Consider the following 27920-nt stretch of genomic DNA (forward strand, 5'->3'; position numbering starts at 1 on the left):
ACAAGCAATATAAACAAGCAAATTGAGTGAAATTATATCCCCCGCCGAATAAGTTGTTTTGTAAAAGAGTGGGCTATATTTTGAAAGTTTTACAAAACAACTTATTCTGCGGGGGATATAATTTCACTTCGTAAAATTCAAACCGAGGACGATCAGCTCTACAAACAACGACAATGAGAACTTTTTTGTACTCCTCTTGGTGAGACAATACCGGAGCCCAAGACTTTAAAAGGTGTGTGGGACAACGATTTGTCTCGTTTACCATTTTTCAGAACACAGGATTTGTTTTTAGTTTTGAATAATGCAAGAACTTTTGACTCTGAAAACATGAATGCTAAAAGGCAGTTGAAAGCGAAAGTATTCTACGAAGATGGTCATCTACACACAGTCAGATATCACAAAATCACAGATAATTGTTCCCATAACTATGTCAAAGCAAAAGTTATGCCATCGCTGCCAAATGATTCAAAGAAGAAAATGTATTTGAGCAGCTTCTTCATTCTAAAATGGAACTTACCTACATACTGGTCAAGAAGAGCTATTGCGCCTCTTAAATAATTTAAATAGTTAGTCTAACAAAATATGACATATTATTTTCCGTATATTATTTTACAACTAGCTGACTTTTTTTTGTGAATTTGAGAGAATTCTTGAAAAAAAAAACACTTTAAAAACAAAACCCAACAGTTGTCAGACGGGAGTAATTTCAATATCATTGAGATGTCATAATCTATCATGACTAAAGGGAATTAGCTCATGATCAGTACTATATAAGCTTTCCCGCTTCTACTATCAAATAATGGCCTGAAAAGGAGTACAAATTCAGCTATTTTTGTCACTTTGGGAAAAGGTCCGGTACCGACTGAATTGATCGCGGCATATCAAGAAGGAAAAAATCGCTGAAGGTAATGTTTCACTATGAAATAAAACTTTGTTTTTCATCCTGCTACCTACCAGTTAAAATGCTACAGTCTAAACTGTTCTGGCCAGCAGGACTTAATCCTACAGGTTCTAAACGGCAAGTTAAATTTTTGATAGAGGTTCTATGTTCAAAGGTTTTGACTGGTTTGATATATAACTACACTCGTATAAGTAACTTAAGGGCAGTACCTCTTTAGGTCAAAGTGATAAATGTGGATGTTTAAATGAGGTTCAAACTATCATGAAATTGAACACTGAACAAAGGTCTTCCTGCATATTATAATTTTTTAATCATTTTCAACAATTTCTTTCCTGAAGGGAGTAAACAGTTGTTATTTAATGCTTTTCAATGGAGTACACCAATGAAATAAAATCAATATTTTCACTGTTACAAAGTACTGAAAATATTTTAATTTTTCAATGGTACACTAAAGAATACGAATTATAAAATAATTACAAAAATACTTTTGTATACATATACAAACATGAACAAACATGAACAAAAAGATATGTAAACTCCCTCATAATTAACATAAGTAACAGAAACATGGAAACTTCATAACATCGTTTGACAAAGTAATCGTGATGTCACAACATGGTGATGTCGTGACACAATGCACATAACATTGCACGGGTAAATAGATATATATTTTAATTAAGACCATAACATTATATACAATAAAAAGAAAAAAATGTTTGTTTCAGTATAAGATGTGTAAATATTTCACTTGTGGACACCATAATTTACATGCTCTCTTGTGGCTGCCAACTCGTAGAAATATTACATAAATTATGGTGTTCCAATCTGTGAAATATATTTCAATCTTAAACTAAAGCGATCAAGTATCCTTAAGATATTCAAGAGGAAATCAACACTCACTTCACTTTTTAACAATGTTTGGCATTTCTTTCAACTTCTTTAAAAATGGTTTCTTAATATCAGCTGTACATGTATTTAATAAAATATTGTTGTCATTCTGTGATCTGTAACTTTACTATTTGTATCAAATTATTCTTTTAGATCAAACAGCATGCAGTGTCTGTATATTTACAAAAAAATCAAAAAGAATAAAATCAGTAAGGATTAGAATTTCGTTTCAGATCCTGCATAAACTAGAATATCAGGTCACTCATGATTCCAATTAATTAATAATGTAATCGAAGTAACAGAATTTCTCGCATAATTGATAATGCAAGATCAGACTAGATGACATGCTGTTTACATTTTTATAATTTATTAAATAGACATGATAAGTATTCAATTTCTGTCAACAGATTGTAATCAGAAATTTGTAACATATGCAAATTCAGTTAATCATGCTTGCTCCCAAATATTTTGGATGTATGCTGATCTTATCTTTTGGCACTGAAGAGTTCACAAGGAGGGTAATAAATCAGGGGTGATAACAACCCTTATTGAACAGGACTATTGCAACTAGCCTGTGAGGGCGGATAAGTTATGAAAAAAGAAGACGTCTGAAGTTCATAGACTAAAGAAGAGTTGCAGAATTTCAGCAAGGTTTCGAGCTATAGGGCCAGCGCATAGGAGTTTTACCTTTATGGTAGTTGAATGCTATAGACTATAGCAAATATAGGCTGAGCATCGGAAAGCTGAGACAGAGACCCAGAGTTTGGTAATCTACTGAGAGTAGGAGAGTTCCAGCTTATAGACGGTTCAGCGTTATTGGCGAAGTACAGCCAAGGCATCGGGGATATACCTATATGGTAGTTGAATGCTACATATGATAGCATATATGCGCTGAGCATTCCAGGAGTCAGGGCATTCATATAGAGTTATAAACTTCAATTAAGAGGACAGAGGCCGAGCATCTATGTGGTAGGACTGGTATGTTGTTGATTCAAAGACATTGTCTGACGGATACTTCAACAAAAAGACCAGTCAAGTATAGAGTCTCCAGCCTGTAGGAGTTTGAGCTTTTTGTTATTAATTGAAGATTGTTGATTTGAAACATTTAGTGATTTGCCTGATCCCTGAAATTATTAAGCTCCTAATACAAATAATTTACGAATCATTGGTACACGAATCATTTAGACAAGGTAGCCAGAAGAATATTCTATACATGAGACATTTGGTCTCACCAGCTCTACGTTTTAACAAAGGACATTCTACATCGTTTGACAGCTAGTCTATGACATAGTCACCTTAGCGATTGGACCCAAACCATTGTTCAAGATACTAAAGGCGTAGGCACTTCCCTGGGTCATATAACTCGTATCCTGACAGGCAATAACTCTGGTAAATTCTGGTTACTGCTTGATAATATACATGAGAACTGCTACGTTTTATGTTTTGGCCAAATAATGTATATACATCTAAATAAGCACTAAATCCTAACGAGATTGACTGTGCACTACCATCCTACATTGATCAACATTTGTGTAAAGTTTCATGAAGAACCATCAATAGGTTTCTTAGATACTGTCAAAATCCCGACTTTTTACCAAATCAAGGAGAAGACTCTGCTTTTACTTGGTCAAGTAGGCCCACAACAAACAGAAGCTGTAACGGAAAAATATTGTAGACAAGTCAAAAAGTAAGCTCTTATTTTTATTTCAAATATCCATTCCACGTAATATCCATCTGTGCCTTCATCTGAAAGGATAACAATGATAGAAAAAAAATGATCGTACTTGTTACTTTTACGCATGTTACTGCTTGATGATATACATGAGAACTGCTACGTTTTATGTTTTGGCCAAATAATGTATATACATCTAAATAAGCACTAAATCAAACATGAGTCTATATCATTATGGTGAAGAAAAATATGTTTATTGACTATTTTATAAGACGATCACTTAAAAATTAAACATTTATACATTATTACAATGTTTAATTTGCCATGAAATAATTTGCGCAACGCTGTATATGTGTTTTATGCGGCGTTTCGTTTGGTCCATCACGTTTTCTACGTTTCTCCTCAAACCACCATGACCGGATTCACGATGATTAAAGCTGAAAGCAAGATGAAAAACGAAACCATTGTGGTGAAAACAGAAAGTCGAAACCACGATCTGAAAGTCGAAATTACGAGTGTGAAAATAGGAAACTAAGATCGTGATAAAAGCACGAAACTACGTTTTTTTGAAAACGCGATACCATTCGCGTTTTCACACTCGTGGTTTCAATTTCCATCGTCATGATTTCAAATTTGGGTTTTCATCTTCGTCTGGTTTCGACATTAACCGTTGCGGCTTCGATATCCAACTTTCCTGTTTTTGTCCTTTATGCTGTGCAAAATATTTGGACATTCGTAAATGCCATTCTGGACACCTATCATGGCATTCTTTGAAAAGGCTTCATACTTTTATGACTTGTACGAATCAGAAGAAGTTATTGCTAGAATCAGGGGAAGTTATTACCAAAATGTATTTAAGGAGCTTTTGAAATTCTGAAAAATACCATTGAAATTTTGTTTCATGAAATATCAACTTGTTTTTAGTTGTATATGTTAAGCAGTTATTCATTGTTTAAATCTGAATAAGTGTAGAACAACATTGTAAAATTATACTTCCAAATAGTCTTCGTTCAGCCTTTAGTAAATTCCGCTGTGGTGTGGCACGGGACGTTATGAAGGTTTAGATATTGAAAACAAAAAATTGAAAGTTAAAATGGAGTCTTAACTTTTGGTTTGAACATGAATGGCATTAGATTTTACTTTTTTTTAAAAAGCCTTTTTATAAATCCAAATTTGGTTTTGTCAAAACAAGATCATATAAAATGATATGTTTTCCAACCCATTATTGATTAGAGAAGGTAGAGCTTGTTTAAAAATTTTTAAAAAGAAGCTTTTAAAATATGTAATAATGTACAACCACCTTACTCTCTTTGACAAAAATAAAATATCTTTAAACTATAACATAATGACCTTTTTCTTTCCTCCTTTGATAAAAGAAACTTTTTTATTTTAATTCAGTATGCAATTTCAATCATTCCTTTATACGACAAGGGGGTATTTGGTTTCTTTTACAGTTTTTCTTTTTTTTGACAGTGCGCTTTTTTCCCGGTTTTTATTTTTAAACTTTTAAGGCCGAATTTTAAAACCTGGATTTCAGAACAAACTAGTTTTTTTGGAAATTAAAAATACCATTATACTGTAATTTTGATGCAAAATAGTTTATTAAAATCACTTGTAAACATTTATGAAAAGCAAGTACTTAGTTTATTTAAATTCAAGAAAACTTTTTTAAAACGTGATAACATTTTTAAATTTCCTTTTAAAATTTTTCTTGAGAGACTATGATAAAAATTTACATATATTAAAAAGATTTTCTCCATTGTTCCCAAAAAACCAGTTTGAAGTCTTGATACCACAAAAGGGGTGGGTTTTCGTTTTAATAACGAAAGGGCCTTTGACAGAAGGTTTGACGTAGGCCCGAGCCTATGGAATGAAATCCTTTTTGTTTAAAATTTCAACTAAAAATTTTTTTGCGTTTTTTTCAAACACAACCTAGGTATGTGGGTTTTTTTTGGGAGCTTGCAGCTACATTTTTGTTAAAAATTTCCCTTTAAGTTTAAGTTTATTTTTGATTTCTTTAAGGAAAAATTTGGGTTCATTTATTGTATTTTGTGACTAACAAGATGTATCGTAATGACATTTTTATGCTTTAAAATTTATTGTATATAATGCTACTGAATATTGAGCCGCACCATGAGAAAAGCAACATAGTGCATTTGAGACCAGCGTGGATCTAGACCAGCCTACGCATCCGGTTAGGATCCATGCTGTTCGCTTTCAAAGCCTATTGCAATTAGAGAAACATGCCGGTCGCAAATGCACTATGTTGGTTTTCTTAAGGTGCGGCTCATATACTTGTATAAAAATAGCCGTTTTAATAAGAAAAAAAAGAGTTTTAGTTTGAGATATTTTTAAAGTGCTGAAGTACATATCGTATTAATAGACTTTTAAATTTGATGATGTTTTAATACTACTTTGTTAACTTTGTTAACATTAATACATTAATGACACATTTATAAGCTACAAAACGTAAGAAAGAAACGAATAACATTTACTTTAATAGACGAGAAAACATAAACATAAAACAAAAGCTTGCCTCGGAGTAAATAAAAAAAAATGCCACAAGAATTATAGAGTTTGATTTTTTGTTGTTGTAATTGTATTTGATGTTATATTGTTTTATTTACTAACTGAAACAATGAGAAAGTAAAACTGTTAAACTTGTATAGATTAGTGCTTAAAAGAAAAACATTCTTCTGATTGTATTTCTTCTACTGATTGAAGAATAAGACATGCAAGAAAAATAACCTATTACTAGTTGGAATATGCGGATGGGAAAATCGGGCTCTCGGGTAACTGTTTTGAAGTAACTCAGCACAGCCTCGCTCTTGCCTAAACCGGTATACTCTGTGCCTGCACCTTCAAACTCTTATATATGAATGAACAGGCAGATAGAAAGTGAAAAAAGACCCTACCTATTGTATTGCGCTGTCGTTTGAAAATAATTGAAGTAAATAATCTACATATCTCATACTTAACAATCTATTGTATACGCATACAGTTCGGATTCATAACGACTTATAACTGAACATCGCCCTTTGAATTTCGACGTAACTGTAAACGAATGTTTGATTTTCCGCAACTGTTTTTAAAGATCTGTCATCGAACAACTGTACTATTTTTGTTCTCCAAAATGATAATTATACATGATTTCCAGCGAAACTTTGTCTGTTTAGTTACACAGAATATTTATAGTTGCTACCGGTAACCCGAATTGGCGATTCATTCAAAAGATACAGGAAGCGCTCCAATTTTAGACGTTTTAGCGTGCCAGTGGTAAATTACACACGGAACTCTTATTCCGAATTAGTAGTTTTCAGTTAGAGTAGTGGCGGCATGGACTCACAACCCAGTATGGGGCCATTTTGAACGCTTTGTAATGAAAAATATCTTGGTCGTAAGTCTGTTTAAACAAAATATGAAGAGAGTAATTCAATATGCTTTTAATGAAGTATGGAATAATGAGTCATATATGGATGTTGCAGTTATGTTTGTTGCCGACTGTACTTAGAAAAAAAAATCTAGACTACTTTTATTGTGGTTTTTCAGGTTTTACTTTTATGTCATGATTGAGTTAATGTCAACATACGCATAATTACTCAAAACAGCTTTTCTCGTGGTAACTTTTTTCCAAGAATATATTACTTTTTCTTATATGTATCATAACATTTAAATAATTTATTTTATTTCACTTGAGATGATATACTAACTGGTTAATACGGTTTTCACAATTTGAAATGCTCTAAAGTTCTGAATATGAGATCTAAAGATTTAATTGTTTATATGAAATGAAGGAGGAACTGGAATAGTATAATCTAACCCACATATATCTTTAAACAGGATATTCGATGTACACTGTATTTATCTACTGAAGGAAATAAAAGAAATGACAAGGACTAGTTACCATCAATTGTTTCCAGTTGAATTGCCAGTCTCAGTATGCGTATCTACCTCCGTACCCATGGTATGGTCTACGTGAATAGCCGTAAGACATGCGCCTACCTGGATACCCGTGATACATATGGCCTCCGCCTCCACCGACTCCGCCAGACATATAGCCGGTATACATATGGCCTCCGCCTCCACTGCCATAGCCCGGATAGCCGGAATACATATGGCCTCCGCCTCCACTGCCATAGCCCGAATAGCCGGTATACATATGGCCTCCGCCTCCACTGCCATAGCCCGAATAGCCGGTATACATATGGCCTCCGCCTCCACTGCCATAGCCCGGATAGCCGGTATACATATGATCTCCGCCTTCACTGCCATAGCCCGGATAGCCGGTATACGTACGGCCTCCACCTCCACTACCATAACCCGAATAGCCGGTATACATATGGCCGCCGCCTCCACTGCCATAGCCCGGATAGCCGGTATACATACGGCCTCCACCTCCACTGCCATAGCCCGGATATCCGGTATACATATAGCTACCGCCTCCACTGCCATAGCCCGGATAGCCGGTATACATACGGCCACCGCCTCCACTGCCATAGCCCGGATAGCCGGTAGACATATAGCTACCGCCTCCACTGCCATAGCCCGGATAGCCGGTATACATAGAGCTACCGCCTCCGCCAGACATATAGCCCGGATATCTACCTCGTCCCCCATGCATATGCGGCAGCGCTTCAACAGAGAAGAATGCTACCATGACTATAATGCCGATAAGAAGCAGTGGTAATTGTTGAGCGTTCTTCATGATCTGTCAAATAATGAATAAAAATAAATGATATGAAATATATATTCATAAGGTATTGATTAGAAAGAACTGCTCTTTTCTTATAGGGACTAAATATTGAAATATGTACCTCCAGTAGAGGCTGTTCAGTATTTGTACAAAACTATGAAATTAAACTGCAATTTGAAGACCGCAGAGCAGGTGTTGTGTTAAAGGAAATGGTCAAATTTGACTGAAACCCGCTTAAACGCACAAAACATAGCATTCGATCCTTATATTTACATTTTTACAGTAGCTTTTTACAATAGTAAGTCGTTAGTTTTCTATTAATATCAGATAATCAAAATAAATGTTAGGATATCTAAGTAGAAAACCGAAAATCACCCCCGAGTGAACATGTAAATTATGATGTTCACGAGTGAAACATATTTCAATTTTACATGTAAAACAAAATTTCTTTTTTTCATTTTATATTTTGACTAATTTAAAATTTACCCTTTTTTTAGTTTCTCAACACTGTGAAAATACAAGATATATTTTACTCTTATATCTCGATAATTCACTGAAAACAGCTGAATAATTTGCCACGACAGACGTCAATTATGTCATAATAAGGATTTTCCAAAAGTTTCTGGCATCATTTACAGCATTCAAATGTTATGTAGCTCTAATGTGGACCGTGTCCAGACACGATTAGCAGATACTGAGTATTGCTTAACTGGTATTTCTTAACATAGTTTTTGGGGGCAATGCCCCCAGATTTAACAAACCGTCTTTCAATTTTCTTGTCGAGCTTATGACAACCTGACAACACACAGAAAACAAGTTCCAAAGTATTTACCAAACATAACTTTCATATTGCAATTTGCAATTATATTTTTGATCCAGATATGATTAAAAAGAGCTACACATTTTATATTAACAACAGTATGTGAAGAAAACTAAACTGCATTATAAATATAAATTATAATTGATCTTCTTAAGCGTAAGAATAACATAGACGCTTGATTTGATCACGTGATCGATTCTGAAACCGACACTTGTTATGATCATGTGACCTATTCTGAAATCCAATCTAGCATAAAACTGCTGTTCTTATCACGTTTTGGGCGTGTTTTAACAGGAGAGAAAACGTGTGTTAACAGAGAGATTCTCGCGCTCACGTGCTGTTATAACATTATTTTATATATGTGCGTTCCGTGGCAGAGCGTAAACGTATTACGGCCCCAAAACGGATAATTCAAATGGAAATGACGTCAACGTGAAAAAAAAAAAACTCTGATACTCCCGCGCATTTCATGGAAATTCAGTGACGTTGTGGGATAATGTATTCATTTTTTTTTTCGCGTTTTATGCTAGAATAGCGTGAGCGCATGTTATTTTCGTTTTATAACACCTTCAGAATCCCTCGGGATACGTTTGTTATAACATCTGCTGAAAACACGAAAAAACATGCGTTATCCCTACAATAAAATAAAAAACAGTGTTTTACTTGAAATAGAATAAGTAGAAAAAATTCATTAATTATTCGTCAGTTTGAATATATGACTTATTGGGTTCGTGGGGTGGGGTGGGAGGGGATTAATTTGACAGTTTGATTTTTTTGTAATTATTATCTTATCTAATAAGATAATCGTCAGTAGATTTTTTCTCTAATTGTTCGAATTCGTAAAATCAACTATGAACAGATTACTTCTGTTTTACACCAACTATTAAGAACATTTTAAAGCTTAAAGGCATATTTATGCACTTGGTCGGACCGTCCTTATTCGTTATTGTATATTATATATAATTATATATTTTGATCTCGAAATCAGCTGTAAATCGTTAATCAAAATGTCTTGTCCACAGAAGTTTCATAAAAATGAATTGAATTTCAAATAGTTACTAAAATTTAATACACAATTGCACAGTGCATATCCATATTGGCGGACTCTTTGCGAAAAATGCTTTATCGGCGGTTTCTTGCGTCGGCACCGGCGATTCTTTGCTATAAACAGGTTGGCAGTTATAAAAAGTCAGATAAACACACCAAATTAATTAAGCTATAATGTTTCGAAATAGTCATTAGCTTAGAAGCCTAGAGCCTCTCTGTGCATAAAAAAAACGGGTATGCAGAGAGACCGCCGGTGCCAAGACAAAACCGAAAGTAAATGGTTTTGAAAAAGTCCATTTACATTTCGGCCTATTTATCTTTATTATTTGGAAGAATATTGATAAATGAATACAAGTATTGCGCTTGATATGTATGATATCAAAGCAAAAACTGGTTACAGACTGTGGAAAAAGTCGGGCTAGTGTTCCATGTCAGTACACCATCAACAAATTTCATCGAGTTGCGAGCAAAATCGCTGATAATTAAAAAGTAAACACTATAAAACATAGAAAAGACAATCTTATGTTCCGTGCTCTACTTATTTTGGAGCAGCATACCTATGATCATGGATAGCAGCTCGATTTTTCGCCTCGCATACCAACCTTGGCACTGTTTATAGCAAAAAAATAGCCGGTGCCGATGCAAAGAAACCGCCGATATAGCAGATTTTGCAAAGAGTGCGTTGATATGGATATGTACTGTGAATTGGAGAGAGCATCCTGAATATACATGTCATCTAGGGAAGGTTTGAATCCATGGAGATGTTGTCAAAAGTTATGTCATCAGAATCTTGCGGGCATGCAGTAATTTCAATAGCAACCACCACGCCACCGCAAACTCAGGTGAGATATTTTTTTACTTTTTCCTGAAATCCGACCTCACTATAGGGCCAATAGAAACGCGCTTATTCTTGAAAAGTACAGCATTTTCCAAACTGAACATTTGCCCGATTCTTTAGTCTAAAGATCAGAACATTATGTATATGACGGGTTTAACATATAATGTTCAGGAAATCCTTGAAAAAGGACCGAAGAAAAGATTCATTCCCAGACTTTTATATTAAAATAAAAAACGCCATATACGCAGATCAAACTGGTATTTATCTGCAGGAAAATTATCGTTGAACGTAAAAAGTGCGCTAAATACTGTTATAATTGCGCGTACATAAACGTATTTCATCATTTTTCAGTATTTTTTTGCTATGGGAGGTAATCCACCATTCCGCGATGATAACTTGCCGCAGGTGCCCGTTATATTTTGGCCTCATTTTCTTGGTAATTAAATCTGCAGATGTACATTTATGTACCAGTTTGAGTAATCATTAGGGTACAAAGGTTTCTGTGGTGAATTCAAAGGCAGACCACCAGAAATTTTGTTTTTTTACGGGCTTTTCCCCGTTTTTTAATTTACTCGAACCTAACGTATACCCCAGTTCGGGGGCTTGAATGAAAGAATACGGTTTTCATATGTTTAATAAAAAAAGTTTATTGTTGTGCACTTTAAAGGGTGTGACCACCCTTTTCTTGCCAACACAAGTGATTACATAATCCCTGCATTTATTCCCTGACTGAATAGTTACACAATTAAAACGTAAACTTGCCCCCTCAGTTCTCAGTATTTGATTTTTAAAGGTTTTGCCTTTTAACAAGGTTTTAGTTTCAATTTTAGTTTTTTGGGGTTTTTACAGGTACAAAAGGTTATTTGGCCCCAAAAAGGGACGAAAAAATTTTTGGTTTGTTCTTTTACAGGAAATTAAAAATAGAGGTATGGAATGAACTTTGGGTACAGTAATAAAAAAAGAACGTCAAATTTTTATTGGAAGAAAGGTAAAAATAAAAAAATTTTAAAATTTACCGTGCAAAATTTTTTTCCTTTCGTTAACCTATACATAATAAATTTTAAGCCTTTACTAAAAATTTGTTTGATTTTTCTGAAAATAGGGTTTCGCGGAAACGTAAAAGAATTTGTTTTAGACCCAAAAAAAAAAGAGTTCAAAAAACCCATATTGAAATTTTTTACAAGAATTCCCATGCCTTGTTTCCCAAAAACGAAGCAGTTCAAACAGGTGCCCCTAAAGGAAAAGTGAGGAACGAAGATTTGTCGTGACGTTTTTAAAATTTTAAAATTTTTGGTATAGAAAAAATATTGTGAACTTTTTTTAAATTTTAACCCGGAATGTTATCAAAATTTTTTTAAAACAAAACTTTTTGGGGTTTTACGTAATCCGGGGATGTTTTGTTTTTAAAACGCTGCGCACTTTACGTGGGCAAAAACCAAAACATAAGAAAACCTAAAAAAAATATTATTTTTTAAATTTTTTTCCCATTAAAAGACAATTTCTCAAGAATTTATTATACCGTATACTTGATTAAAGACAAAAATTAAAATTAACATATTTTCCCTAAAACATTTGCTTTTTTTCTTTTTTTTTTCGTCAGAAAAAAAACAAGAAATTTCCTTTTATTCCACAATCATACAAATAAAAACTTTTTCTTACATTTAAAAATTTAATTTTTCATTATATCTATTTTCCCACATTTAAAATAATGAAAATTAAATTTATGTTCTTTTAAAAAAAAATTGTTTTAAATTTTGGGGGTATCGCTTGTCTAACATAACCCCTCACTGTAATCCGCCCCTTTTGTATTAAATTTGTATCATTAAATACTAGTTACAATTTTTAACCCCACGGGTTTTTTCATGGGCAAAGTTAGTGGCAGGAAAGTACATTCTTACGAAATGAGAGGAAGATGTTAAAAAAAAAAAAAGAAGTTTACAGGGAAAACAGCAGCGTTTCTGTTTGAGAATTCACAACTGAGTGAGTATACTTTAATATATTCTTGGATGCTGCGCTTAAAATTTAAGGGGAACTTTTTTTAAACGGCTTTGAATATGTCCTCTGGAAAAAATGGAGAACGTTTTCCTGTACAACGAAGAAAATTGGTTATTGGTTTTATTCAATCATGCAAAATATCGAATAAATTTTTAGTTATAAAAAAATAAAAAAATAAAAAAAATTAACATCATATGAGGAAAAACTCACGGGGTAAAAGGGGGGTGTGGTCGAGCGTTTTTCTTTTTTAATTGCATGTACATGGCAAAAGCAGTACTTTATTCCCGTACATTTTTCTCGGTTTTTTTTTTTTTATGGATTTTAAATCAAATGTACAATACATGTACTTTTTCCCCCCGGGGGGTTATTGGGGTTTATGCATTTAAAAGACTTTGTGGGAAATTTTTTGTAACATGATTTAGATCGTGGGATTAAAAAGCTTTTTTTGTAGCCTAATTATAATTTTCAAAAAAAAAAAAAATAATAATTACAAACTATTAGTCAAAACACATAATAATTTGCTTGGTTAGTTTTTTACCAATTGTCAAAATTAATTTAAATATCATTTTTCAAATGATAAAACAACTTGCACTGTTTTTTAAGCACAAAAAAAGGAACCAACTTTGGGTTTTGCCGATTTCAACAGTAAACAGCGGATATAGCAGATTTTGCAAAGAATGCGTTGAATAATGGTATGTAACTTATAAGTGTCAGAGACGAATTGGAATATACTTTGTTACTTCTAAGGGATAGGGTTCGAACCATGGATGATGTTGTCAAAAATCGTTTTATTTTTCATAGAATCTTTGGGGCATGCAGTATTTAGAACGAAAGAAATGGTGAGATATTTTTTTTAACTTTCCTGAATCCGACCTCACTGTTGGGTAATGAAACGCGTTATTGTTAATAGTTATGCATTTAAAACTGATCTACTGCCCAATTCTTAAGTCGTAGAAATTATGTTATATGACGGGTTTAAACATATAATTCAGGTTTAAAAAAATTAATCATGTAAAAATTCATCCCAGAACTTTTAAACAATATAATAAAATCGCCATAAGGTAAGTTTCAATATTTGTATTTACTGCGGGAAGTATTTTCATAAGAATAAAAGTCGCTAAAACAACGAATTAATTGCGGTACATAAATATAACACAACTTTTCTGAGTTGAATGGGAGTAATCCACACCCTATAACTTGCCGAGTGCCCGTTATTTTTCCCATTACGGGTTTAATAAATCTGCAATACATTTATGGTTCCGTTTGAATGATTATCATATACAATGGTTTATAATGGATGTTACGTTCGAAACATAACAGAAATCTTGTTTTTTTCCACGTTTTGTATCCTATTTATGAACAATGTTACCCCTTTAGTGTATTTCATATGACAAAAATATGGATTTGGTTTCAAGTTTTTAACGTTTATTGTTTGCATCTGTTAAGGGGTTGTGACCACTACCATTTTCTTGACCCACTACAGGTCAACCATAAGGCCTGCATGTCGTCCCTGACAGATATTCCTAATGTCTTGAAACATTTAAGCTTTGGGCGCGTCAGTGGGATCCAGTATTTGTTATCTAAGGTTTTGCAACTGACAGGGTTCTGGTTATTTTAATTTAAATTGATGTGGTTTGGATTTTTAACTGCGACATAAAAGGTTAAAAATGCCCCATAAAGGACTGAAAATCAATTTGGTTTAAACGTTGTCAATTTAAGGAAATGAAAATATGATATAATGATAACTTTGGATTTCACAATAAGTAAGCGTCAACAGAAACGTTCATAATTTGTTTTGGAAGGAACAGGTAATAAGTCAATTAAATTTAGGAATGTTTCCCTATGAAATTTCGTCTCCTTCGTTAAGCTATACAAGAATAAAAGATTATAGCTTTGACTAATAAAATGTTTTAGCTTGTTCGTACGAATATGGAGTAATGCAGCCGAAGACGTAAACATTAATTTGTTATAGAGCGGAGTTTCAAATTTATACACCTTAAAAAGTAAGTTTAAAAAATGACATTCTAGCTTTTGTTTGCCAAAAACCCGTTAGTACAGTTTAACAGTGCAACCTATTCATTATTAAAAATGATGGAAACGACAGAATTTCTGTATTGGATTTAAACTTTAATTTTAGTATAGAAAAATTAATATATTAAACTTTTTAAATTCAAATTAAAAACCGGAGATGTCTTTCTTTAGATGGTTTTACACCAATTATTGGTTTCTATGTTCTGGATGTTTATGATTTTACGCATCATGGCTGCTACTTTAGTTGGCATTTTAGTGAGCTTTTTTCAACACATAATAAAACCTACATATATTTTTAAAATTTATTACTAATTTTTCATTTAAAATACAATAAAGTAAAGGGAAAATTTATTTTTTGTTTTTGATTAAGAATGATATGTTAATTACTTTTCTTACCTGAAACACTCTTTAGTCTTACTTGTCGCTCAAAAAAATAACAAGCCAATGTCCAGTTTATTAAAATTCACTCATTCATACAAAATACGACTTTTTTCCTACATTAATTTTCACGTTTACTTATATCTATTTTCCCTCACCACATTAAATAATGTAAAATATTAATTTGTTCTTTAAATGAAATAAATTGTTTTAATTTTGGTGGGTATCGTCTTGTCTAACATAACGCCTCACTGCTAATCCGCACCTGTATTTGTATTTATAGTCGTATCAGTTCAAATACTAGTCTGACAAGTTTTAATCCCGGGATTTTCATAGGGCAAAGTTAGTGCAGTGACAAGTAACATTCTTTATCGAAATCCGTAGAGGACAGATCGTTTACAAAAATTCCCTCCAACCCTTCCCATTACAGTAACTTTGTTGTTTTTTAACATATTTCTGCCGTCAAGTTTAATCTGTTTCAGGTCACAATGGTGAATCATACTGCTGAACCCTGCCACAAAAATGTACTGCTGCCCCAAACATGTCACTCCGCTTCTGTAATCTATGGTATATTAGAGAACAAACTCTTTACAGTGTGTGTGTATAAACTCAATTTTGCTAGTATGCTTCTGTTGGTACATTTAATCATCATGGAACAATACAGTTGAATGAAACCGGCTTGATTTTTAACTGCATGTATTCATTTATAAACATTCCGAATGTTACTATCTTTTTCTTTTTGGTACTTTGTTTGTTGTTTTTTGTTTAATTTAGTTTGAATTTAAGCACGAAGATATCATGAATTAGTGCGGGTTTACTACACAAAGCGATAGCATGCAGGTTCGCCAAATTCTGGCATTGTATTTGCAGAAATATGAGATGGTCTTAGTGTCATTTATTCTGTAAAAAAAAAACAAAAAAACATAATTGAAATATTTTTGTAGGACATCGTTTTGTACATCGATTTATAATTCGATGACAGCTCATGAACATTACCCAGTTTTTCGTGTTGTTTTTGTTCTGTTTGGCACATTTATTTTATCTACTAGAAACATTGATGATAGTAAATACTCGGAAAGAAGGGGGTGGAAAGAGCCTTTTCGCTGGTCAGAGCCTCGGATTCTCCCTACCTCCCCCCTCATATAAAAATATCATAAAAAATAGAAAAGAGTTAGGGTTGGGGCTGCCGGCTCGTAAGCATACGATTAACCTGACTTTCTGGGTAGTTTTTAGATGAAATTAAAACAAAAAATAATAATTATAATTATAATAATAATGGGTAAAGATTAAGATAACATGACAAGTATTTGTCATATTACATATGAATTGTCCATTCTGTATTCTGTCTTACTGCATATGTTCATAAATAGTCCGGTATATTTTGTTTCTGTCGGCATATTGATTGCTTAAGTACATGCATATTTGGAAAGAATTATAATATTTCTGTCTATATATATTTCGAAGGCGTTCTATTGATGCATTGTGTTATTGGGGTATTGATTGTTATATGAACAGTAGTTAACCACCATCGTTGAAACCAGTTTAAGTTGTTTGTTTGGTATTAGTTATATATATAAACTTGATTTTATTAGTAAACATACATTAATTGCATTGATCTGATTTCATCAGTTTAGGATTATTTTATTGTCGTGACTTAAAGGCGCTTATAAATGTAATCTTTATTCGGGGTACAGTAAAAATTTTTTTTTTTTCCGTTTTTTTTTTGTTTTTTGAGCAATATTTAGTGATCCACAAATATTTTATTCTTGTATCTACGGCAGTATGAAAATAAAGCTCACTTGTCTAGGTTGACCTTCTCGTATCTGCAACCTCGCGCTCGGTTGGTCATCTCTTATTATTGGTGTTATTGGGCGGGCGCTCTTTAACCGTTAGAGGGGGCCTTGTACCATGTGGTCGGCCATTCACCTGGTCCATGGATTGACTGTGTCTTATATAAACAGGGTTGTTCAACTTATCGGCCATACGATTATTAGTGATCAGTCGAAAGTTGCATTTGTTATATGTACATGTAGGTCCGTACATATTTTTATAATTTGTGGATCACTTTGCTACAAACCTCTAACACATGGGTTATGTTGAAACAGACATGTAAATCCCCTCTGTTTTCTTACGTTTCCAGTCTGCTGGTTAGCTCAGTCAATCGCTTGGATGGATTATATTATCATTGTAGCATAGTTTGCTATAACCATTCCCTCGCACCGGTCCGTTTGTTCGATATATTACATTGAAACAATTTTTCAATATTTTAATATTTTTGTGCGTTTGTTTGCTGAAGACTTTCTTGACTTACATCAGATTTTATTTTGATATTGGTGTTATGTTTCATTTCGCATTTACTTAATCTAGGAAGAGTATTTTTGTTGATATATCATCTCATGTCATAGAGATCTCTGAGAACATCTTTGCCTCGTTTCTCATTAGTGCGAAGTACTAGAACCTACAATTTCCTATTAGGTCTGGTATGTTCTGCGCTTATTTTCATAGTTTTCTGCATCTTCGCGCTGCTATGTTGCTTCCAGGCATTTTAGCTGGAGCTTTGTCTTTCATATTTTCTCATCATTTTCATATATACCATGCTATATATTTACAATTTTGCCATAATTTTCATTTGAAAATTTACAATAAAGTCACGGCCTTATCCCACATAATTTTGTTTCGCTTGGCAAATATTGTTTCATTCCCTTTGTCGTAGAACCGATGCTTTCCTCCGTCGTCAGACCCGTACGTACACTTCATATAACCGACAATTAACACTGGAGAAATTTGTTTCACAAAACCTTTTTCATAGGGGTTTGCAGGGGTTGCTGGAGTTAGACGACCCCTATTTTTTTTGCGTGACTCCTCAAGGTCGGTCACTGAAGTTGCTGAAAAGTGAAAACGTAATTCCCATCAATTAACTAGCAGAAAAAATACCTGAACCCAAAAATTTCGAAAGTCTTAATTTGAGGATTGTCTGAAGAATAGATGACTTTGAATTTTGTCCTTCGCAATGCTTATAAGACGCCTCTAAATATTAACCATTTTGAAACAAAAAAAAAAATTACCCTAATGTTAAACTTCATAGTATTGATTGATTCAAAGATAAAATATACTATTGGATTTTGGGTCATTCCTTAAAAGATAAAGGTTTACAAAGACCTAAATTGTAAAATTTCCGATATAACTAATAACACTTAGGAAACCAGAATTTTGAAATTAAAGGATGAATTTGTTCATAAGTCTGTATAATGTGATCCCTATCGTTTGGGGGGAACTCATAAAGGTCAAAGGTCACAGGGAACATTCAACATCGAATAAATCATTTCAGTTCAGTAATTGAGAACCACTGGAAACCAGAAATGTTGAAAATTAAAAATATGGTGATTGGTCAATCAAAAATACCATTTTACCTCCCAAATTTTCGGGATCAAATTGCTGAATAGGTCCAATCCAGGCATCAATATATGCAAATAATTTAGCGTGGTCTTGAAAGCACATATACCCGGTGGATTTGATGAAATCAAAATTTGATATTGATCAAAAGCAGGAATACAATATCTAACGATTTTAGGGTCACTCTTTTGTATAAGGTCAATGGCCTCAAGGGGTCTGTGAACATGGTCAAAGCCTTTTCCATCTTTTTACTTTGGAATGTCGACCCCAAGAAAATGTGCACAACTTCATAGGATGAATTTGTCATGCAGAAAGTAAATGATCTAGTTTTGGGGTCATCCTATTATTTGGTCCTAGTTAAATTGGGGCAAGAACATGATAACAGTTTTCGAATCATAACCTTAGAGAACCACTTGACCATGTCCTTGAAACTTGTTATTGCTGTTTAACATTTTGCAGTGTAGTGTATTGTTTTGGAAATAGTCTATTAAAACCAATCAAGGGGACCAAGCATCATTGTAAATATTTTTTGGAAAAACTGAAACGTCACTGACTAGGATGTTTTAAACTTAAATATGGCTAATTGGACATAACGAAAATTGACACCCTATTTGTTTCGAGGTCACTTGACAATGGATAAGGTCACAGGAGCCTAACAGTGACTTGAGAACCAAAAGTCTAATCGAAATTTTTGAAGGATGATGGAATGCCAATAGAGTTATGAGAGGCCACCATAGTGTGTCTTTGGACTTTGAATCGTGACTCTATTCGACTTCTTTAAAGGATTTAAATCATTGGGGGAATGCGTTTTTCAAAAGTTATTTTCTGTTTTGTTATTTATTTGCTATTTTTACATGGGTAAATGCCACCGACGTGACTTAAAAATAATCGATGGAACTCTTACTTTCAGTCATATTAATGTTTAAAAAGCAAAAGCAAAAAATTTTATAACCTGCTTTATGTCACACGTTACTGTCTGAGAAATATATATGTTTTCACAAATACGGCATTTTTCAGTCCCCAGGGGTTCTGCACCCGGGGTTTTACTGTTTATATAAATACCCTAGCACCACAATAAATTAAAAAAGTTTTTGGACATCTAATACTTTGGGGGGTCGCGGTCCATCCCCTGAAGTTGCTGTTTAAAAAGTGAAAACCGGAAATCTTGGTAATTTTTAGCTTTTACTGATAAAAAATAGGTCATGGGTAATCAAGACCGTAAATTAATTTCGAGGTGTCTCCCAATTGAGGGACCTAAAGTTACTGAAAACAAAAAAGATGGCTTTTTGTGATATACATTATGCCCTTTGGTTTCAATGCTTTAAGAAAAGCCCTTTAGTTAAAATTTTCACGTGGCGGAGCTGTTTTGGAACCAAAAAAAAAAAAAAAAAATAAGATAACATTTACGTGATATCTTAGTATTTCAAAATCTATAAGAATAACTTTGGAAATTTATGGACTTTTTTTTTTAAAAAGATGAAAGTGTGTTACAAAAAAACAAATTTGTAAGTATTTATCAAATCAATGACTTAAAAATAATAACTCTGAAGGAAAATACCCGATATAATTTTAAGATGATTGAGATGTTTTATTTTATTATTTTTTGAAAAAACTGAAAGAATGATCCCGTTTGGTATAAACGGATACAAACCCCAAAGGCTGAAATTTTTAACTGAAATTTTTATTCAACTTCGATTTTAATTTTTTTTCAAATATCGTAGTAATTGCGCACGTGGTAAGTTATGGGAAGTCACGTTTGAAATAAAAAAAAAATCTTTGTTATTATTCATAAATTTTTGGAAATACATTTTATTTTTTATTTTTTTAAAACCTAAAATTTTTTTGGATCAAAAATTTCGAATGAAAAGTCCATTATCCAAATCATCAATGTAATGAAATTTTAAAATGGGGTTTCAAAGGTCTAAAATATTTTCCCTTTGTCTGTCGGTGGGTATTTTTCTGTAAAAAAATTCATTATTGATCGAATAGAGAGAATACAAAATTTTTAATGTAATTTATATTGTGCAGTATGTCTTTTTGTCTAGGTGTGCATGCGCGAAAATTTTTTCCCCTTTCTAAACAAAATTGGGCGTGTTTTAAAAAGGGCTATTTTAGCTTTGTTGGCCCTGTTTTTCTTTTGTACTTTTTTTGGTAAGTGCACCAAAAAAACTGTGCACTTCCTACAATTGGCGTCAATTTTTTTCGCACCAGAATGTGAGTAAAACTGGGAGGGGTTGCTAAGCGTTTTTGTGTAAAAATATTTTAAAAAAGGGCAAGCAGTTTTCAAAACGACTTTTAAATTTTTTCCCGTGCGTACCATGTAGGGAAAAATGACCATGTCCTCTGACTACGATGTTATTGCTGTTTATTTCTGTTTTGTTGCTGTTGTTGTTGTTGTTGTTGTTGACAAAATAGAGTTATTTTAACAACCTTAATACAAGGTGACCCAAGCATCATTCGTGAGAAAATTTCTAAAACCAAACCAAAAACGGTCTCTGACAGGATGATTTTTAAACTTTCAACTATGCCTACATTTGTACAATAGGGAAAATTGACACATATTCTCTTGCGGCGAATCAGAATACTTGAACAACCTCGATAGACGGTCACCCAAGGACCTTTTTAATACTGAGCCAACAGTTTCTAATAAGAAGATTTTTGAAGGTCCAATTAAGTATATAATAGAGAGTGTCCACGGGCCCTAGTGAAAATGTTTTGGCGCTTGGTAATAATTTGAATAACGTGTATAGTATCATCCAAGAAACATTCGTTTTAAAGTAGTTTTAAATCGGACTTGTGTGGGATGTCGTTTGCAAATGTTTATAGATTTAACATGTTTTTAGGGTAAAATATTTTATCAAATTTGAAAGCGCTATTTCTCGATGAGTACATGGCGCTAAATGCCACATCGACGTGACGTCAACATAATAATTATCGTTGTGATAATTTAAGCATTGCTAGTCATATTAGAATGTAATAACTAAGAAATAATTTATAGCAAAAGAGTGTTTTAACACTATTTATGCACGATGGGCGGTTATAGAACAGAACAGAACATATATTTTATTAGATTTGTACATAGTACATCATCAATATAAATTTAACATTTACATTACATATACATCACGTGTAACTGTATGATAAATTATAATAAAAACAGTTTACATAGAGGATGATCATAGATCATAGTTTACTAGACATTTATGATAGTATTTCTAATTTCTAAACTTTCTTTAACATATTTTGCAAATTTGTATAATAGAGATTTGTTAGTAGTTTGCAACAGCTGAATAAATTTGAACATCGATGGTCTTACATAAAAGTATTTCTTTATATATTTCTTACGTAAATTCCTGTAACAAGGACAAATTAAAATAAAGTGGTACTCATCTTCGATATCACGAGTATTACAACATTGGCAATGCCTCTCATTTCGTGGCAGTCTATTTCTATTAAAACGACAGGTTTGTATTCTGAGAGAATGAACGGATAGTCTTAATCTAGAAATGTAAAATCTTAAGTTACCCGGTAAAATATCAAAATAATTTTCATATGACAAACTTGTTTTACATTGTAAGTACAGTTCTAACACCTTGCTGTTTTGAATGGAGCTATGCCAGTCTTGCATGTAATTATCAATCAATCTTTTGTTTAAATATATTAGGGAATGTTTTACAATCTATCTTATCACTATAATAAAACAGTCAGAAAACCCATGCGTGTCTACCAATCTTTTAACATTTGATATCCAATTTTTACAACCTTTAGAGCAATCAGAAACATTTTGCTCATAAATCCTTTTCAATATAATATTGTCTGTACTTAACAATTTACACCAATATCTAATTACCCTAACATATCGAGAAATATACAGAGGATATCTCCCTAATTCACCATAAACTCCAGCATTACATGTGCTTAATCTGACCTTAAGAATACTTTTACAAAATTTTAGGTGAATACGCTCCATTTCTTTAGATTTAGTACAACCCCAAACCTCAGCAGAATAATTTAAGATAGAGCCGACAAGGTTATAACACACTAAATCTTTGTTGTTCTTTATTCTATATGAAATTGACCCATTTCCAATGACAGCAGCACACATCAGGACCCATTTTAGATTTCTGTAACTTACATTTTCTTGAAGAATATTGTTAGTGCTAACTAAAAATCAAAAGAAAAGTGGGGGTCATGTTTGATGCAAGAAAAATAATTTCAGTCAAATATACAAACTGCAAAATCAGCTAAAAAATGAGACCCCAAATTATACTGGTGGTGTATGATCTAAGTTTCCATGAAAAATTTTATCATGTTGTTATTTCATTATGAATATGCTACCTACATGTCAAGCATAGATCTGTCATATGATTTTAGCAAAAAAAAATGCAAAGAAAATAAGGAAAATAGCTCTACAGAGCAAAAAAACTGAGGACTATTTGTGTCCGCCATTATGCGACTACCATATTTTTTTCGCGCCATTTTTCTATTTAGTGTCTGTATGCCTATAAGAAAAACTTTTTTCTCTGACAGTGTGCCAGTTTCATTTGAAATGTACAAGAAACCCAAATGCATGAAGAAAGACAAGGTTTTAGCTTGATATCACCAGTTTCCAAGTTTTTACGGCATTTTCAGTACCATAAGACAAAGCGTCAGATTTTGTCAAAAATAGCTGTCGCGACATAATTTTGAAGCAGTTACCCTAAATTCAGCCTTGTTTTGCCCTGTTTTGACATTTTCTACTCTGATCTACACGCAAATTACATATTTAAACTGCTATATATGTTCACTTTTACCTTTGATGGCCAGAAAATAGCAATCAGTAGCCTATAAATATGCAGTTTTTGAAAAAAAATACACCCAAAACAGTGAAAATGTGATATTTTTGGGTTTTATCCTCATTTTCAACAAAATTGCAATTAATTTGTCATTTTCTATCAAATTCTAATCAAACTAACCCATTCCCACCATCACCTGGCCAGATTTCATTTTTTACCAATGTCATATTATAGGTTATAACACACTAAATCGTTGTTGTTCTTTATTCTATATGAAATTGACCCATTTCCAATGACCGCAGCACACATCAGGACCCATTTTAAATTTCTGTAACTTACATTTTCTTGAAGAATATTGTCAGTGCTAACTAAAAATCAAAAGAAAAGTGGGGGTCATGTTTGATGCAAGAAAAATAATTTCAGTCAAATACACAAACTGCAAAATCAGCTAAAAAATGAGACCCCAAATTATACTGGTGGTGTATGATCTAAGTTTCCATGAAAAATGTTGGTCATGTTGTTATTTCATTATGAAAATGCTACCTACATGTCAAGCATAGATCTGTCATGTGATTTTAGCAAAAAAATGCAAAGAAAATAAGGAACATAGCTCTACAGAGCAAAAAAAAAACTGAGGACTATTTGTGTCCGCCATTATGCGACTACCATTTTTTTTCGCGCCATTTTTCTATTTAGTGTCTGTATGCCACAATGGAATCAAATAACTGGCATTGAGTTTTGGTTTTACATCATATTTTTTACAATTAAGCATCAGTACTTTCAACGCTTTTAGTGATTTGCCTGTTAGATGTTCTAGATTCATTGAAAAATTACCAGTATAATTGAAAATGGTACCGAGATAGTTAAAATTATCTACAATTTCTAAAGACTCCCCTTTATATAACCACTGTTCATTTGCAAATATAGTGCCTCTTTCTCTAAATACCATTACTTTAGTTTTATGGGTATTAACTTCTAAACCCCAGAGAGAACAATAATCAGACAAACTATCTAGGCTGTTTTGTAGGTCTTCAGGTGATTTTCCCAGAATTGCCATATCATCAGCAAATAGCAATAATATTAAAACAATATCATCAAAAGCCAAACCAGAATCAATATTACTTTGTAAATGTAGTTCTAAGTCTTCAACAAATGAAGAAAAGAGCAGAGGCGAAATTACCTCCCCTTGACGCAATCCGAATGCATAGCTGAAGAAATCTGAAAATGTGTTACAACATCGTACACACGATTTCACCTTTTCATACGTCTTTAATAACGTGTAAAATTTTACCTTGGATACCATTTCTATATAGTTTAAGCCACAAACAGTTTCTATTTATGCTATCAAAACAGGATTTCAAATCAATAAATCCAACATATAAACGTTAATTGTTATTCAGATAATGTTGTATAACGGAATGCAAAATAAATATAGCATCTACAGTAGATTTGCCTTTTCTGAAGCCGAATTGCGCATCAAAAATGACATTGTTATTTTCACAAAATTTTTCTATTCTTTTATTTAAAACTGTCGTGAACAATTATACGTCGGGCGTAATAATTTCACGACGGCGCAACCCGAGTGAATAAATTTTACGACATACAACCGCACGAATGTATAAATAGTGTTAAAACACGGTTTTGCTAATTAAATATTTAAGAATTCCCTTTTATTTACATACTAACTTTTATAAGCATAAAAAGTTTTAGTTAAATTTTATTAAAACTGTACGACCAAGTTAGTACATATTAGAATCGAAATAATTGATACTATGAATTATTTCGATTCTATATAATATGTACTAACTTGGTCGTACAGTTTTAATAAAATTTTACTAAAACTTTTTATGCTTATAAAAGTTAGTATGTAAATAAAAGTAAATTCTTAAATATTTTAGCTACTTGCGAAAACTGAGATTATAGTCTCTCATATTTCTGATTAGAAAGGTATGCATGTTTTAATGTCTGATGTTATTTTAATATGTATGTGTTTGTATATCATGCAAAGTGAGACTTTAATAAACATATCTTATTTTATCTATGTCCTAATCTAAAACAGTAGGTAAAATATAGTACCGCTCTTTCTTGGTCGCAACAAAAACTTTGACGTCACCGCATGTTAACGTGACGTCATTCTAGCGTAAGCGTGTTTTAACTGAGACAAGTATATTAGAACTTTATATCTAATTACATTAAAATCAGTCCTATAAAACACACTATAGGTAAGTCTTATTTTTGTCTGCGCCAGAGATTGAACATATAGATCTATGTAAGATTAAAAAAAAAATTTCGAAATCTGCTGTCTGTATATCAGTTTGGGAGTTTTAGAATTATTAACTAGGATGATACATGTATTGATATTTTGACATGACATAAAAAAGTACGACCTACCTTAGCTTAGAGTTCCCTCAAGAGTGTCCTTGTATCAGAGTCTATCAGTTATTATCTATATATGCAAGGTTTTCAAGGTCGACCTTTACATGGATGTCCTATCCGCCAATAAGACGTAAGAGGTCGTTACAGCTTATGCACATGTGACAGAGAACAAAATAAAAATCTATTTGTTTAACACAGAATGATACATCTAAGCACAGTTTTTCTGATGCTTTGATGATAAATAAAAAAGGGCGTTAAATATTCCTAATTATTGTTGTATGTAGTTTGTCACTTTGGACGAGTGTGAGAAATAAACACAATAATTAATCTTGTTATTGCACAGCATGTCAAGCGGGACAGGATTTATTTCCAGTTGAAAAAAAATCGATAAACCAACAGGTCTTCGTAAGCGGGGTCATAAATCACCCTATTATTTAAAAAAAAAATATTGCATGTGATGATTTGATATAAGAGAAGGGACAGATTTGATACCGTAATATCTTTAAGTAACTATTATTTATTACTTATTATCATGGGATCGTCATTGTTAATTTACTAACAGATTGAGTAAGTGGGCAGAAAAAGAGGGCAGAAAAATTATTAAAGCAAACGGAGTCATTAGTAAACTGTATTTTCATTTTCATATATTTGTTTCCAATGTGCTAGAAAAAAATAACATCATATTCATTGATGACGAAAAATGGGCGGCCATTCTTTGGCAATACTGTCAAACCTGTGTTAAAGAAAACCTCTGAACAGAGACCACCACATGTTTTGTTTCCCATTTTTACATTTTACATTTTTACATTTACAGTGTATTTTAACCTGTGAATAAAGACAACCTCCCAGTAAAGACCACATTTTGGCTCTCCCAAGGAGACAGGTTTGACTGTAGTGTAAAATGGAATAATTATACAGTTAATTTGTTAAATAAGGTTTAGGAAACACAGAGTGCTATCTATGTATTATAAATTAATATCTATTCTGTTCTGTTCTGTTATTTCACATACTCGGAATTCTTCGATGCACGATTAGGCCTGAAACAGGAATCTGTTTCTAATTTTTCGCAAACAATATTATTGACAATATTTATACGACTTCAGATAATATATGTACGGTAAATGAACTAAAACAGTCATTTCGTACATGTGGACAGCGGCAGAGCATTAACACCAGGTGTATGTTATTTAGTAACTCGAAATTTCGGGTTACCAACTATCATAATACAGGTAAATGTATAGGCCTTGCCAATATTAGGTACCGTTTTGTGTAGCCCATCGGTAGCCATAGAAAGTCGTTCAAGGTGACTGGGCAAAGTTCGCTCCTAAAAAACATATCACTATTTTAACGTTAAAATATGCAGAGGAGCTACACTTAAATCTGGAGGTCTGATGCATCATTAAGATCTATAACCTATGCAGCTATGTCCTCAGGCCGTTTGTCTATAGTTGCTAGTCCGATCAAAGAAGTGCAAGTAGTTCTATCCAATAAATTAGCACAGCATATTTGTTAATGGCTGACAATGTAACATCTAAGTGATGTGCAAATTTAGGTTTATGTGCATACTACCATTGTGATTGTGCGGAACGTTCTATAAATATATTTGATATGGAATGACTTTTAATAGACACACACGGAGGAAAGATTTTCGAGGCAACGGATCTGTGATCTAAGTGACACTTAGTTCAGGACGAATCGCGTTTTATTTTCGCAAAAGAAAACAGTCGGTCGGCATTTTCGCAAAATATAACATTTTGCGCGTTATTTATTTGTAAGAAATTAGCGAAGTTGTCTTAAAATACTTTCCTATAAAGTATGAGGAAATGTGCATTGTTTCAGAAGGTTTTCAGAATCACTAGCATCCGTCTCAAAATTGAATTTATGTACAAATATTCACATGTTTCCCCACAAATAAACTTATTACTTCTGATAATTTAGTATTGTTTTGCTTCAAATAACTGACTACCACTGAACAGGTTCAGCTGAAAAATAAATAAGTCGAATGTAATTGTTTCATATTTATTATTATTATATTCTTTATTATAGTCTCATTCTTGCATATACATTCATAAAAACAGCAGTAGTTATACAATTAAAAATTGCAAGACCATTC

At 32.8% G+C, this 27920-nt stretch overlaps 1 protein-coding gene across 3 annotated transcripts; it reads right to left on the reverse strand.

Annotated features, from left to right (window-relative positions):
- Positions 1-1186: 1186 nt before the first annotated feature.
- LOC123547344 (uncharacterized) lies at positions 1187-25976 on the reverse strand. Of its 3 annotated transcripts, none has more exons than XM_053551623.1 (3): positions 25823-25976; positions 7366-8169; positions 1187-3442 (listed from the first exon to the last, which is right to left on the reverse strand). In XM_053551623.1, the coding sequence occupies exon 2, from the start codon at positions 8164-8166 to the stop codon at positions 7396-7398; it is 771 nt and encodes a 256-aa protein (XP_053407598.1). In that variant the 5' UTR covers positions 8167-8169; positions 25823-25976; the 3' UTR covers positions 1187-3442; positions 7366-7395. The 3 variants fall into 3 exon arrangements, with proteins under 3 accessions (XP_053407598.1, XP_053407597.1, XP_053407599.1); XM_053551622.1 differs by lacking the exon at positions 1187-3442 and adding an exon at positions 3478-3535; XM_053551624.1 differs by lacking the exon at positions 1187-3442 and adding an exon at positions 3478-3898.
- Between the last annotated feature and the right edge of the window lie 1944 nt (positions 25977-27920).

This window comes from Mercenaria mercenaria, chromosome 9 (assembly GCF_021730395.1).
Source record: "Mercenaria mercenaria strain notata chromosome 9, MADL_Memer_1, whole genome shotgun sequence".
NCBI lineage: Eukaryota > Metazoa > Mollusca > Bivalvia > Venerida > Veneridae > Mercenaria > Mercenaria mercenaria.

Coding starts and splice junctions, on each gene's coding strand:
- LOC123547344 (XM_053551623.1), bottom strand. CDS start 8,166: ATGAAGAACGCTCAACAATTACCACTGCTTCTTATCGGCATTATAGTC.